Below are 14,993 nucleotides of genomic sequence, written 5' to 3' on the forward strand. Positions count from 1 at the left end.
GTCCCCAGTGTGCCTGCATCGGTTCTCGCATACTTCTCTATCCTGGCCATAAGTTCTTCCATTTTTTTTGGCAGTGTCTTTGCCAGTGACTTTCAAAGCAGCATCGTTTAGGCCGTTCTTAAAAGACACGACTGCCACTTCTTGGTTGCATCTTGGTATTCGGTTGAATGCCTCATAATATCTCTTGGCATATGCCCTGAGGCTTTCATCCTCGCCTATTCTCAAAGCCATCTGGGAGTTCACCCTCAATAGCTGTAGTTTGTTTGTCACAAACCTGGCCACGAATATCTCGGCTAGGCCTTCCTAGCTTTTCACAGTTCCTTTCGGCAACTTGTGAAACCAGTCTGATGCGATTTCCCCAAAGAATGAGGGGAACACCTTGCAGAGTAATGGCTCGTTCCCGGTTTATAGTGCCATTGAGTTCAGGTACAAGCCGACGTAGAAGTTAGGGTCAGACTTACCGTCGTATATCTGGAATCTCGGTATGTGGAACCTCTTTGGGGCCTCAAATTTGTCAAATTCTACCAAGAACGACATTCTCGGCTTGACCGGAGAGGTTACCTCGGCATCTTGTCGCTTCCTCTGGAGGTAATCTCTCAGATCCTCTTTGGTCCATTCAGGAGCTCAACTATCTACGGATTTTAGCCTCTTTGGCGCGCTACTCCCAGTGTCGTTATGGGTCCTCTTGGACCTCTCTCCATTGGTCGTGTCGAAACAAAGTTCCTTCCCTTGAACATGCCGATGTTCTTTGGGATCAGCTTCTTTGGTACGATGTGTCCTCTAAGAATCTCCCTTCATTGACTGCCCTCGTCCGACCTCCCTTAAAGGCCGGTGAGAGTGTTTCTTGGTCCTGGTGTGCTAGGGAACTAGAGGAACTTTTTTCTGTCCCTCTTTCTAGGCATCTTTTTTGGCTGCTGGAATCGACGTATCTTATAACAGAAACAGTGGCTGCATGACGTTGTTCTGCATCATGAAATTGACGACCGACTGAAGGTCAGCCAATTTGTTCGCCATTCCCTTCATCTCACCGTCCCTCCGCAGGCATCTATCTTTTGATACCTGGAGGTCGTCCTCGTTATAATACATGTCTCGGTCTGACTTCTTTGGTACATTGCCCTCTTGGCCGACATCTTTTTCTCCGGGATTCTGATCCCAAGTTTCTTCGTTGCAGTTATCCTCCTCTACGTTAGGATCAAAGTGTTTACCACTTCCAGTAGGGATGTTGTTCCCAATCTTCTCTTTCTGTCCATCATTGGCCATCTATTCTCCTTTCTTTCCCACAAACGGCGCCAAATTATATGTGTTGTTTTCTGACCACACTACCAAACAGGTACTCAGTTAGAGAACACCGACAGAATAGATTGTGCCCGAACAACCTGTCACAGAAAGATGAGACTCCGGCAGTGGTTCGTCCACCCGGGGGCACTCCGACGATCAAGTCAGTAATCAATATCTCTCGAAAATAACCAATTGTGCTTAACTCACAAGCCATAATACAAAAAGCGTACCTTAGACTCATGAGGGTGTCTTACTTTTATAGTCAGCACTATCCTGATCCTTGTAGAAGCCTAGCTTCTCTTGGACTCTGGCCCAATGCTCATCATGGACTCTCCAATAGATAAAGATAAATTCCCTAAGAGCTATATCCTTATCCAGGCTGAGGTCCTCCCCCATTTTAAGACTCTTATAGCTTATCCGTCTATCCTGGATTCCGGTATCTCCACAGATAACCTCGGCCTAGCCGAGATCATCTCGGCGTTAAGACCAAGACACGTGGCACCTCGGCTGGCACTTCGGTGCCACCTTGGCTACATGTTGTTATTCAAAAAATATGCCCCCACACTTAGCATTAATCTGTGCATAAAAATGTGCAGATTTTTTTTATCATTTCCATCTCACTAGTGGTGGATTTAGAGCTCTAAATCATTGCTGAACAAAAATATTGAAAAAATTGCAAACCTGCCCAGTCTTGATCAAATCACATGATTTGATTTTATTTTATTTTTTGAACACCGTCATTCAATTCTTGTTTTCAAATGTTTTGAAACTTTCAAATTAAGTTAGTCAAGAGGAAAATAAATTTAATAGGATTGTGCAAAAAAATCAAAAAATTTGGTATACTAATCTGTCCTAACCAACTTGGTAAGTTTGGTTTGATTGTTTTAATTTGTGATTCGGTCCTTTGGAAAATTAGAAATTTCATAACTGCGGATTGGTTTTAGATTTAAATCAAACCAGACAATATAACTTAAATCATATATGTTTATTTGTTGCACCATTAACTCTTATATCATAACACTACTTAAGGTATAACCAAAGAACTCTTGAATCATAATTAAAATAATATCATAATCAACATCACAATAATTCATACTAACACTACAAAAGTCATAATCAAAGATTACAAAAATCGTAACCAAAAATACATATACTGTAAAATTTCCTCATGTAGGGTATATATATTTTTCCATTTTACAATGTCAGATTTTGTGTATTGTATCTAAATTATGACATTTGCGAGATTACTTATCACAAATGTTATAACCAAAAGAGTTATTTAAGATGATCTAAATAAGTATATTTTTTATTTTTCACGAAAATATGCGCAGAAAAATAGAAAGGTGGTGTGACTTAAAAAAAGATTAAAAAAATAGATAAATACACTTTTTAGTGCATCTCAAACCACTCCTTCGGTCATAACTAAAAAAAATATATGAGTTACACATTACAGGGTGTTTTAGGAAGATAATTAAAAATTCACTTTTTAATTTTTTTGAATTTTTTTTTTTTAAAAAATATATATAAAAAATATGAGAGGTAATTTAACAAAAAAATGAGTTAAAAGGTGTAACACCAACCACTATAGTAAATTATGACAAAGTCACACCTACCATTATAATAAATTATAATTAAAAATTGCAAAGATCGTAAATGTGAATTCTCCAAGAATTTTACATCCATCCAACCAATTTCAAATAAAATCATTTTTTTTTATGTGTTTATTTTATTTTACATTGAAGTTAATAGTAAAATAAAAATCTTCTTGCTGGCTTGAACCTTGAAAAATATAGGTCCCGTTTGTTTTTAGAGATAGAATGGAGGGGATTTATAGTGAGGGAATTAATAGTGAGGGGATTGTTAGTGAGGGGATTGATAGTGAGAGGATTGATAGTGAAGAATTATTAAATTATTTTTATATAAAATAATAAAACAAATAAAAAATATAAAAAATTAAACATTATATTTTTAAAAAAAAATTCTCAATATAAAAAAAATAAAAAAATTTCTAATCCCCTCACTATTTTTCTAATACCATCTCTACCTCCTCCTTATCAATTCTCCTTCCTCCTCCTTACTAATACCAAGGGATTATCTCTATCTCTCAAAACAAACACCCCCTCCTCACTATCAAACGCAATCCCCTTCTTATAACCCCGTAGAGATGTGCATAGAGATACACAACAGAAGAACAAGTGAGGATGGAAATGGAAATGGAAATGGATTTGTTCTCGTCCTTACCAGAAGGGTGCATATCTGCTATTCTCTCCTTCACATCTCCTCTAGATGTGTGCAGATCATCAACGCTTTCATGGGGATTCAAGTTAGCTTCTGATTCAGACACTATCTGGGAGAAATTCCTACCGTCCGATTATCGAGAAATCATATCCAGATCGGCATCTCCTGTAGTCTTCCACAGCAAGAAACAACTCTACTTCACCCTCTGCGACTCCCCTATTCTCCTTGATTTGGGCAAAATGGTTAGCCAACTCTCTATTTCTATATATCAGTGATTTGATTTACGGTGGGTTTAATTTGTGTTTTGAGATAAATTTAAAAAAAAAAAAAATTGGGAAGAGAGTTTAGAAATTTTTTTAATTTTTTGATTGTATATTTTGAAAATAGTTTGAAGTTTGAGAGTTTGGAATGATTTGATATTCGTTGTAATTAAGTAATACATGTGATAGGTGATTGAGAGGAAGAGAGTTGAGATAAAAAATGATTGATTGATGTATAATAGTGATAAATAATTTAAAAAAAAAATTGAGAAAATTTATAACTAAACATGTTTTTGAAAATGTTCTTTCAAAAACATGTTTTAAAATACAAACTAAACACAGTGTTTGGCTCTTCAATTAATAATAATACAGTATTTATTTATTAAAAGTTTAGAGTTGTAGGATATGGACCGGAGAGAAGCCTCTCCAAGATGAAGGATCATCAATCCAAATTTACACAATTTTTATGAGATCTGGTCGAAGGATACTATAATATTTAAGACAACAATGAAATTTAGAAAGGGCAAATATGTATTTGTTGTGCAGTAAGATGTGAGGATTGTTTGTTACAGGTTTTTTTTTTTTTTTTGGTGATTATAATTTATTGGGTGAATTACATTGACAGAGGTTTGGTCTAATTACTACCCACCCTTTAACGTTTTGAAAATTACATTCTCACCCCTATAATTAATAGTCTCATTTCACAACTCCCTACTTATATAAATCGTAGCAACTCCTAGTAGAAAAACAGAGAAAATTACATTAAAAAAAAAAAAAGTAAAGGAAAGGAAAGGGGAAAAAAAAGAGAAAGTAAAGCAAAGCAAAAAAAGAAAGAAAGAGTACATGAGTTCAATATCTTCATTTCGTCTAAATAATTATAATGACAGGGGGATTAGTGTAATTTTTCAAACGTCAGGAGATGATATGTATTAAACCCAAACCTTAGGGGTGTACATGTAATTTACCCAAATTTATTTTAATTTAGGAGTTTATGTCAGACTGTTTGGTACAGTTTTTGTTTATAGCGTTTTAGACAGAGATGGCTTAAATAAGTTTTAAAAAAAAAAATTGATTATTTGAAAGTTAGGTTAGGGGTGCTTTTAGCATCGGTTTCTGATTATCAGTTTTTAGTTTAAAAAAAGGTCCACCAAATAGGTCGTTGCTTGTCTCGCGCTTAGGCTGCGTCTGGGAAGAGATTTGGAAAAGAAATGGAAAAGAAAAAAAAGTAGGTGAAATATAAATAAAATATACCTATATTTCATATAATTTCACATATTTTTTCTCTTTCTCTTTTCAAATTTCTTCTCAAATCTCCCAATCAAACATGACTTTAGACTGATGCCTATTTATGATTTTTTACATGGCTTATTTATGTAACGAGTTAATCTCGAACAAACTTCTATCAAGTTGAACACAAATTAACTCACGCCATGTTTAGTTGGGGATATGGGAAGTGATTTGAAAAGAGAAATATAAAATGTATGTGAAATGTGAATAAAATATACTTACATTTTACTTAATTTCACACATCTTTTTTCTTTTTTTCAAATTCTTTCCAAATCTCCCAATCAAACACAACATTAGTTTATTTTGCAGCCCTAGTCTGCAAAGTTCGATTTTATTCATAATTTTTAAAATGTTTGAACAAAACACAACCTCTCATTGATGTAAAGTAGTGGAGTTCAGAGATTTTTGCAGCTTTTGTTACTTGTCGTTACCTCTTCTATTCAAATCTTTGTACTGTGATGTTTATATATCAGAGCTTTGCGGTAGATAAGCAGAGTGGGAAAAAATGTTTCATGCTACCAGCCAGGCAGCTTTGGATCATATGGGGAGATACTCCACAATACTGGACATGGATCTCTTTACCTGAATCAAGGTCTTCCCTTCCTTTCAATTTTTGAATGTTTGTAAATTTTTAGGATCGAGACTTTTTTCTGCAATGATTTTGTTGTAGTTTCTGATGGTCCAAGTTTAAAGTTGACGTAAAACGACATCATTTTGGAGGTGTGAAGTGTAAAGCAAATAACATTATTTTGATTTAATTTTAAAATTTAGTAAGATCATAGCAAGGAAAGAATGACAAAGGATCCAAGTCCAAATTTGGGTGGCTTGGTTTTGACTTTCGCACTCAACCGATTTGTGAGTTATTATATATTCGGGGTTTAAAGGGTGGATAATTACACTTTTGGTTCTTAAAGTATGCATTTTGTTTCACTTTCATTTCTATAATACTGTAGTGTTAAATGATTCCTTTGATTGATGTCAATATTCAGCATTTTCTTAACAAAAAAATAATACCTCATCAAAAAGAAAATTAGCCCTTTACAAATTGACACGATTGAAATATTATGACAAAAATGACAAAATGTATACTTTTGTGAGCAGAAGTGTAATTAATCTATTTTTTGATGAGGTATAATATTTTGTTATGAGAAGATCCCTAATTGTAATGATGAATACTGATGGTGTTTGTTAAGAGGACTACTTTAACACACATATAAAACTTTTGAGGATGATATCAGCTCAATTGAAATGTTAGAGATTAAAATGACACAAATTGCATATTGTTGCATCTTAAGAAGTACGAACACTTCTAAAAAGGATCTGTGTCGTGTCCGTGTCAGACATCACCACTAATCAGACACTCTCCCAACACGTGTTAGACACTCATCTGAACGTGTCTTAGTTTTTTTTTATAAAGAATTTAGGACTCGGACACACTTCGAACACTCTTTGGACACTTTGAGGATACGCGTGTCCATTAACTAAACACACAAAACTAATTATAAGCTTGAACAAAATAATTTAGAATAAGATGATAAAACAAAAATAAAGTCAATTTATAGAAGTTAGTTTTGTATTGTATTTATTTATTATCTTAGAATGACATGTTTATATATATGACATATATAAATATATAAAATTATATATTCTGTGCGTATCTCCCACGTGTTGTGTTCTGTATTTTTTGAAAATTATCGTGTCTACATGTCCGTGTCGTATTCGTGTCATGTCACGTGGCTATGTCCGTACTTTAGTTACATCTTATTGCATTGGTGAGTGATGTGAATAAAGTTTTGCAGATTCTTGGAGGTGGCCCATCTTGTGAAAGTGTGTTGGTTTGATATTGGAGGCAGATTAAACACTCAAATACTGTCCCCAGAGACCAACTATGCAGCATACTTTGTATTCAAAACTACAGAGCAAAATGAAGGCTTTGAATATACCCCAATGAAGGCCTCAGTTACACTTGTTGGGGACATAGAAGATAAAACAATTTATTTGAAATTGCAAACAAATGGAGAAGAAGACGATGCACCGCTTGGTCCGCTTCCACGAAGGAGAAAGGATGGGTGGATGGAGATTGAACTGGGAGAATTGTTCAATGAAAGAGACAATGATCGTGAAGTGGAGATAAAATTGATGGAGACCGAACACCTTAATTGGAAGTCTGGCCTCATTGTCGAGGGCATTGAGCTTCGACCTAAAGTGGATGCATAGGTGAAAAAAAGACAGGCATGTCTTTATATCTGTTACGGTTAACATGTTAATGTGGTCTTGGTGTAAAATGAATAGAAAGATTACTCTCAATAGCTATTGTTCATCTTTTTTATTGTACCTTTATTTATTTGGATTTGGTTACAATTTAACAGTTTAGCCAAGCAATTTTACTGTGTCGTCATTGGGAAGCAAATCTGTATGTACCACCACCATTGAGTGGCTGCAATAGATAAAATGGAGGGTTGAGCTGATGATATGTTGCTCTTTGACATACTTGGAAGCTTTTTAATATTTGAACTTGAGCTCTATCTACACTAGAGGTGGCAAGTGACGGAGTTGGTGAAAATAAGTTATGCATTAAAATAACAGAGATGATCCAGACTCCCACTTGGGGGGTGACCCCCACCATCCCCACATACATGTGGGGGGCCAGTAGAGGACACAAAAATAAATAAATAAATAAATTGGACCAATTAGATTTTACTGGGGTGGTGGGGGTCTCACTCTTTTCTCTTAAAATAAGCAGTTTCGAGTGGTAGCTCAAAAACAATAAGGCTCGAATGATCTAAATCCAAAATGATGTCGTTTTGGATTTTATTTTTATTTTATTTTTTTCCTTTTCTCTCTCTTTACAGTGTTCTCTTCATCTACAAAGAAGAAGAAGAAAGAAGAGAAGAAGAGAGGAAAGAGAGGCGAGAGAGAGAATCAAACCCAAAAATCAACAAACAACAACACTCTGATCAATACAAGATCTATTATCAACATCAATACCGGATCATCATCATCATAATCATCAACATCAACACTAGATCTGTGTGTATACAGATGATCTTCTTCTCCTTCTTCTCACCTTCTCTTTCTCATCCTCTTCGTCTTTTCTGACCTCTTCTCTCTCTGTCTCGCCTCTTCTCTCTTTCTTCTCTCTTCTCTCTCTCTCTCTCGCCTCTTCTCTCTTTCTTCTGTCTGTCTGGTGTTGAACAAGAAAGAGAAGGGAAAGAAAAGAAGAGGGGGAGGAAAAACATACTCAAAACGACGTCGTTTTGGGTATTCAAGCCACTCTTGGGCTAATTTTTTCAAGCTACCAAGTATTATTCTAAAATAATTCAATTCAAAAATCCAATCAACTTGTTTATTTTATAAGAAGGTGGTAGAGGAGGTAGAGTTAGGGCAATGGTGGTGGTTAGGGTTGCACACGGGTCGGATCGGATCGAGTTAACCTATCAACCGGTAACCGACCGAATAGATTCGGATTGAGTGTTTTAATATCCGATTTCGATTGAATGATGGTTCGAAACCGTCCGTTCATAGGAATCAGATTGACGGTCAGATTCAATCGGTTTCACGGGTTGGGTTGTGATAGTTGGGCCAAACCATAACTGGACCTTCACCATTAGCAATTTTATTATGAAAATAGACATGTTTTATGATTTTTAATTTATTACCAAGTTAAACTATTAGTAATTTTAAAAATAGACAATTTTACAATTGAAAATATAATTAGCAAAAAATATTAAATTTATAATTTTACAATTCTAAAAAACTATCATAATAAAAAAAATTATTTGTTAACCAAACAAACAAAAACAATAAATTCCACATAATAAAAAAATTAAAAAAACCACACATGAGCATTCAGATTTTTTACATTTAGCTTCTTTTAAACAAAAACAATGACTTAAAACAAGGGTTTTTGTTAATAAAAAAAAAAATCCATGTAGGGTTTATGTTACTCTGCAAAAAATTAAAAAAAAAATATATATATATATATATATTAAATCTAGTGCTTTTTTTAAAACAAAATTTAAAAATACAAAATCCATGTAAGATTTCAGTTATTTAATAAAAAATTAATCATAAACACAATATCAATCAAGAGTTATAATTAATCAAAAACATTATAAACAAATAAACAAATAAATTCATACCTACGGTTTTAATTAGTAAGACAGTACCACCACCAGCATCGGAGCTTTTGATTTGAAGGATAGATGAACACCTCACAAAGTATCAGAGAGAGAGATTGGAAAGAGATGGAATTTGAAAATGGGTAAATCATAGATATAAAAAGATATCTAATATAGAGGGAATGTGGGTTTACGTTACACACAGAGAGAGATTAGAGAGAGAGAGAGAAATATAGGGAAGAGAGAAATATGAAAGTCTCTTGGACAACTTTTTTTTGCATATCATCATATTAGAAAGCTTCTTGGGGAAGCTTTGCACTTCTCCCAAAAATAAAATAATTATACAAATATATATTAAAAATGTAAGAGTTGCCTGCTTATGTTGAATAATTCGGTCGGGTCGGTTTCGACCGCAATAATTTATATAAAACCGTTGCCGACCGTGAAACTACAAAATTCAGTCAAACTAAACTGCAGCCGACTGGTTGAATATTCGAAACCATCCATTTTAATTCGGTTTGGGTCGGTCCGGGCGGGTGGGTCGGTTTTCGATTTTTCATGAACACCCCTAATGGTGGTGTTGGTGGATGCCTTCCTTTGATTTTTTTTTTTTTTACCTAAAACTAATGGGTCATTTAAATTTAATTTTAAATAGGTTTATAAGATGTCATCCATCATTAAACGGGTTTCAAAGTAATGTAATTCAAAAAAATTTACAGTTTTGAGTTAAGTTTGTCATCTCTCAATATATATATATATATATAGAGTGAGAGAGATTACACACATTGTCATTAAATTTTCTCACTTATATTAATTTGATTGGAAGAACAAAGGATAACGTTTTGGATAATTCTATTTGCACATCATATAAGCTTTCAACATATATCACAAATGTGTTTAGATATAAATTTTTTTGAACACATATCAAATGTTCAAATTTAGATTTATGAATATAAAGCAATTGTTTTAGATATAAATAATTAAACGGATTGTATATTTGAATAATTTATTTTTATTTATAATTTTAAATCTGAATATTTAATATTTATTCAAAAATTTATATCTAAACATATTTTTACATTATTCTATCTCAAAATTATTGTCAATCAAACCTATCTTTTATCTCCCCTCACACTAGAGTTCGTTTGGCAAGTGGGGTCTAGTCTAAAAAGTCTCATTTAAAATAGGTTTTGTTATTTTTTTGACTTTTTGTGAGAAAAAGAATGTAATGATTATGGGTTAAATGTGACATTTTATCTTATTAAACTAAAAAAATTATTTTATTTTTTTCACTAAAATAACTCTAAATCTAACCCAACCCAATTCAAGTTGCCAAACAAAGGCTAACAAAAATCTTGGGGATCCCAAAATAATTCAAAAGAAGTAGATTTGGATTGGATTGAACCTAGATAAGGTAACATATTTATTAAAAAATGATATAATATATTATATAGTAAAGAAAAGAAGAAACCTGTCGAGAGCACAGACTAATGCCTTCGTGGACAGTAAATACTCTAAATTCGTATCTGGGATTTTCGAATCGAAGGTCAACAACACTCTTCTCTCCCTCTCTCGTTCCTTTAATCTTCTCAGTTCTAATGTATAATACGTTTTCACATTTCTCGATTGTGCCTCTAAATTTGCTCTTCAGTTATATGAATTACTTCTTATATCTCTATGTAATCTGCCTCTAGAGCTTACATAGGACTGTGATTGATCTCTTTTTCTTTTCTTTTTTTGAATTGGGTGTCAATGAAAAACCTGTTGTTTGTTCTCATATTTGAAGCGATGAAATGGGTTCTCTGTGTTTTTAGTTTTTGTGATTATGGTTTATTATCTGTATATACAAGTCTATAATTGAGCTTTTCTTGATGTGGGTTTTAATGGAAATCAGTTTTTTTTTTTTTTTTTAATGGGTGTTTTGAGAGGATGGAGCTTAGTCAAGAAAAGGGGATTGGTTATTTTTATGTTTCTGATCTTTGTGATTATGGTTTATTTATTTTTCTCTATTTCAAATATTCAGCTTTGCGATTCTATAGTTGAGCTTTTTTATTGAAGTGGCTGTTGCTGAAAACAGTTTTTTTTTTTTTTTTTGGCTTTTTATTTTTTGGGATGGAGAAATGATATTAAAAAAAAAATGGATAGAGGGACCTTGTGTTTGGTTTATAAATTTGGTGAGAAGTACTGAGAAATGGTAAGAATAATAACTCTCTTACTTCGAGGATTTAATTTCTCACCAAAAGTGGTGGGATTTTGTGAGAAATAAACCGATTGGTTATAAAATTTTCATAATAGTGAGATTGTCTATTAAAATACAAAGGAAGAAAAAGAAATCTTACTCATATATCCTTATTCTCTCACATAATTTGCTTTCTTAATCATCCAAACATGAAAGCAAGAAAAAACAAATTTTTTTTTTTTTAACTTCATTTTCTCACCCACATAGGGAAAAAAAAATCTATTGTTAAAATCTATTGTTTTCTTTTCTCACCTGTTATACCAAACGGACGGTTAGTGAAGAAATGGCTCCTCATTTAATCTATGCTTCTAATCTTCTTCAGTATTAATATACTGCATTATGTAGGGTGAGCATGGTCCGGATTGGATCGGATTGGAATAAAATCAGAACCAATCTGTTATTTACGGTTCTTGAAAAATTAGAATCAATCCACTCTATTTAAATCGTGGAACCAATCGAACCAATCCATTTAAACACGGATTGGATCGGTTTAGGACCGCGGATTTACATAATTAAATGACAAAAAAATATATATAACACTTTAATTTCATAAAAATATAAGTATAGCACCATATTAGTTTCACAATAGCAACATGTCTTTTCATAATAACGACAAACTATTGTAGAATTTAAATAACCATAAGAAAACTGGTTCCACGATAAGTATTTAGACCATTACAAATTAACACTAAAACTAGCAAACAAAAGTAATAAAAGAAGATACTATACGAGTTTAGGTTTGGATTTAAGTTTTATATGAAATAAGAGAACATACTATGTATACGGTTCGGATCGGTTCTAATCCAAAACCATAGGGTTCAATCCGGAATCAATCCGTGAACTACGGATTTTTAAGTTTTCAATCCAAAACCGAACCACAGATTCAAATAACCAATCCAAACCTACTGGATTGGATCGGATTACAGATTTTACGGATTTCTTGCTCAGTCCTAGCATTATGCCATATGCATGATTTGCCTTCAATTATTTTTTTTTTTAATAATATATATATATATATATATATATTATTGTACTTGTGTTTTACTACTGCTTTCTGGAAAATATGGTATGCTGTTATTGTAAATAGCTTATTTGCTTTTTCAGTTGCATTAATCCTGAATACACAACAAATAACATGCACTTTGTCATCTTCTTGAATCAGTGTGGTGTTGTTTCAGAAATATAGGGGGGTTCAAGGTTAGAGAGGTGATTAGAGAGGCAAACTATGTTAGTGATCCAATAATGGTGGAAGTGGCTGGAGAATAAGTAACAGTAATTGTATGGGAGTTGGAGAGTGTGTAGCTGGGTGCGGGTAAAGCAAGTAGCTCAAGAAGAAGTGTATGGCAATGCCAAAATGGGCAGTATCTCCCCCAAATCTCCAAAATTCTTCTTCTTGAACCTTAGGAAATAGGTCCTATTTATAGGCTTTTCCTTGGCACCAAGAGGACACCAAGCGGCCAAATAGGGAGAAGACATGAGTCCTAGGGGATCACATAGAATATTCTGCCTTGAGCCACCAAACTAAAGGTGCCACGTGTCCCTCTACATGTACTGTCTACTATTTGTTTGCCTCCGCAACTACTTTTTTAAGCCTCAGCAAGTGTAGTTGCGACAGGAGTGTTTGGCACTGCAACTCCCTTTTTGGGCCTCAGCAAGTGCAATTGCAGTAGGAGTGTTTGCCTCTGCACTTGTCTTCTCAACCTGAACCTCAGCAAGTACACTTGCAGCGGTGAACCTTGCCACTGCACTTGCCTTCTCAGTTCTATTTAGCCAATACATGCATTCTCAGGACTCTATAGCCTGCTATCAGCCATGTTCGTGTTCACTTCAGTGAAGCCTCCACCGTTAGCCACCTAACTACAAACTTCCCAGCTTCCCAGGGCGAAGGCCACTGCCAAGCCTATTATTAGCCATGCTATGCCTTAGTACCAAGCCCAAGAGAGCTTCTTAGTCCTGCCTGTGCAACTAAGGCAGGTCCATGACCTGGGTAATGGGAAGGGAGTTCCTTATGTTTGGGCCACCCTGCTCCCATCTTCGCGGGATTGCCGCAGTAAATTAGTATCTTTGGGCCTGTTATTAACTCCAACCAGTAAGTCTTAGAGCCTGCTATCAACGCTAGGTTAATAAACTTTGGAGCCTGCTATCAACCCTAGGCTAGTGATACCTTGGGGCTTGCTATCAGTGACAAGCATTAGCCTTTACTTGCAGAGGGAGGCCTCTCTCAAAGGCTCCTATCACCTTGGCAGGATATTTCTTCTGCAACTTAGTTGTAGCAGTAATAGTTGCTGCAGTAGACATTTTCTGTGGCAAGTTTAGGCGGCAGGACCGAAGATATTAGAGATGGCGACGCCAACAAAATGCCTCCGCAACTTGGGCGCTGCAAGTATTGCCTTTGCAACTTTGTTGCTTCGGTTTTCTCATTTTCTTAGCAATTCCAGATGGCTATGGTACCAACATTACTTGGATTGGCGGCGGCACCGACATTACTTGAAATGGCGGCGCTAAGACGAAGTGCCTCCGCAACTTGGTTGCTACAAGTGTTGGCTCTGCAACTTAGCTGTTTCGGTCTTTCTCTTTCCCTCAACAACTTCAGATGGCAGCAGAACCGAAGATATTAGGAATGGCGGCGCTGAGGCAAAATGACTCAGTAACTTTACCGCTACACATGTTCCCTCAGCAACTTCATCGCTACAGGTGTTGCCTCTGCAACTTGACTTGGGCATTTTTTTTCGCAGAGTCTATCTGGAGCCTTGGTGGGTTGGACCTACCTCAGCCCACTTGTTGGCCCACTTCCCTTGGGCTTTGGCCCATGCTCCTTTTTTTATCCCCGGTCGCCTTTTTGGGGCGATCTAAGTGCTTGGGTCCATACTTAGCTTGGGGCTTAATTTCTGACCTGCTACATTTTGTCCCCTGCGCGCGTGAGAGACACGCTTCCTGTTTCCCGCGCGTGCATGATGTCAGTAAGCAACCCAAGGGTTGTGTCGATAGGGTCAAAATTTGCGTCGGCTCTAAAAGGGTGCCTCTTGGACGGTCAAGTCGTAATGGCCTAGGGAAGCGTATTGGCGCCCTTTGCTGATTTTTCTTTATAAATAACGCCCTTGGGTCCACTGGTCCCCCACTTCTTCCCAAAACACCTTTCTGTCCCCTTTGTCTTCTTCTCTCCCTTGTCCCTACTTTCCAAAGCCTTTCACCATTTTTTATTCTCCTTTATGGCCAGCACGAGGTTTCTTCCCGACAAGGCTACCCCACCCCCTACTGAGTAGAGGAGGGCCCCATACTTCGAAGGACTGGCTAACCCCTTCTGAAAGGCAGTTAACTCCTTCATTCCTGATGCCCTTCCTCTGGAGGAGCCTCTGCTTCCTTTTGGAAAGGCCACTTTGGATGGCGCGGATATGGTAAACCCAGTCTCTGTGCTGCGATTTCGCGTGGAGCGCGGCGACTTTCCACATTCTTACATCTACTATCGCACTCATTTGGGCCCTCCAGCAGATTGGTCTCTTTGGGTTGATGACATCATTGCAGATGGCAGTTTTGAGCAGCGTCTGCGTGATGTCCGTCTTTTCAATGCCA

The 14,993-nt window shown here is 35.7% G+C and overlaps 1 protein-coding gene and 1 long non-coding RNA gene across 2 annotated transcripts in view; both read left to right on the forward strand.

The window, feature by feature from the left end:
- Positions 1 to 3,338: 3,338 nt before the first annotated feature.
- On the forward strand, positions 3,339 to 7,534 carry LOC114322139 (putative F-box protein PP2-B12). The gene is made up of 3 exons (XM_028269391.2): positions 3,339 to 3,758; positions 5,537 to 5,655; positions 6,863 to 7,534. The coding sequence occupies exons 1-3, from the start codon at positions 3,480 to 3,482 to the stop codon at positions 7,278 to 7,280; spliced, it is 816 nt and encodes a 271-aa protein (XP_028125192.2). The 5' UTR covers positions 3,339 to 3,479; the 3' UTR covers positions 7,281 to 7,534.
- A 3,156-nt stretch (positions 7,535 to 10,690) lies between these two features.
- LOC114322140 (uncharacterized) overlaps positions 10,691 to 14,993 on the forward strand; it is a 57,725-nt gene continuing 53,422 nt past the window's right edge. Inside the window, exon 1 of the long non-coding RNA XR_014333459.1 lies at positions 10,691 to 10,730. This is a non-coding gene — a long non-coding RNA (uncharacterized LOC114322140). The remainder of the gene's footprint in view (positions 10,731 to 14,993) is intronic.

This window comes from Camellia sinensis, chromosome 6 (genome assembly GCF_055761805.1).
Source record: "Camellia sinensis isolate YWXY chromosome 6, ASM5576180v1, whole genome shotgun sequence".
NCBI classification, from domain to species: Eukaryota; Viridiplantae; Streptophyta; class Magnoliopsida; order Ericales; family Theaceae; genus Camellia; species Camellia sinensis.

Excerpts from the sequence above, each read along its gene's own strand:
- LOC114322139 (XM_028269391.2), top strand. The coding sequence starts at position 3,480 with ATGGAAATGGAAATGGAAATGGATTTGTTCTCGTCCTTACCAGAAGGG. Across the intron at positions 3,759-5,536 it reads TCCTTGATTTGGGCAAAATG|AGCTTTGCGGTAGATAAGCA; the intron begins GTTAGCCAACTC and ends TTTATATATCAG. Across the intron at positions 5,656-6,862 it reads ATCTCTTTACCTGAATCAAG|ATTCTTGGAGGTGGCCCATC; the intron begins GTCTTCCCTTCC and ends AAAGTTTTGCAG.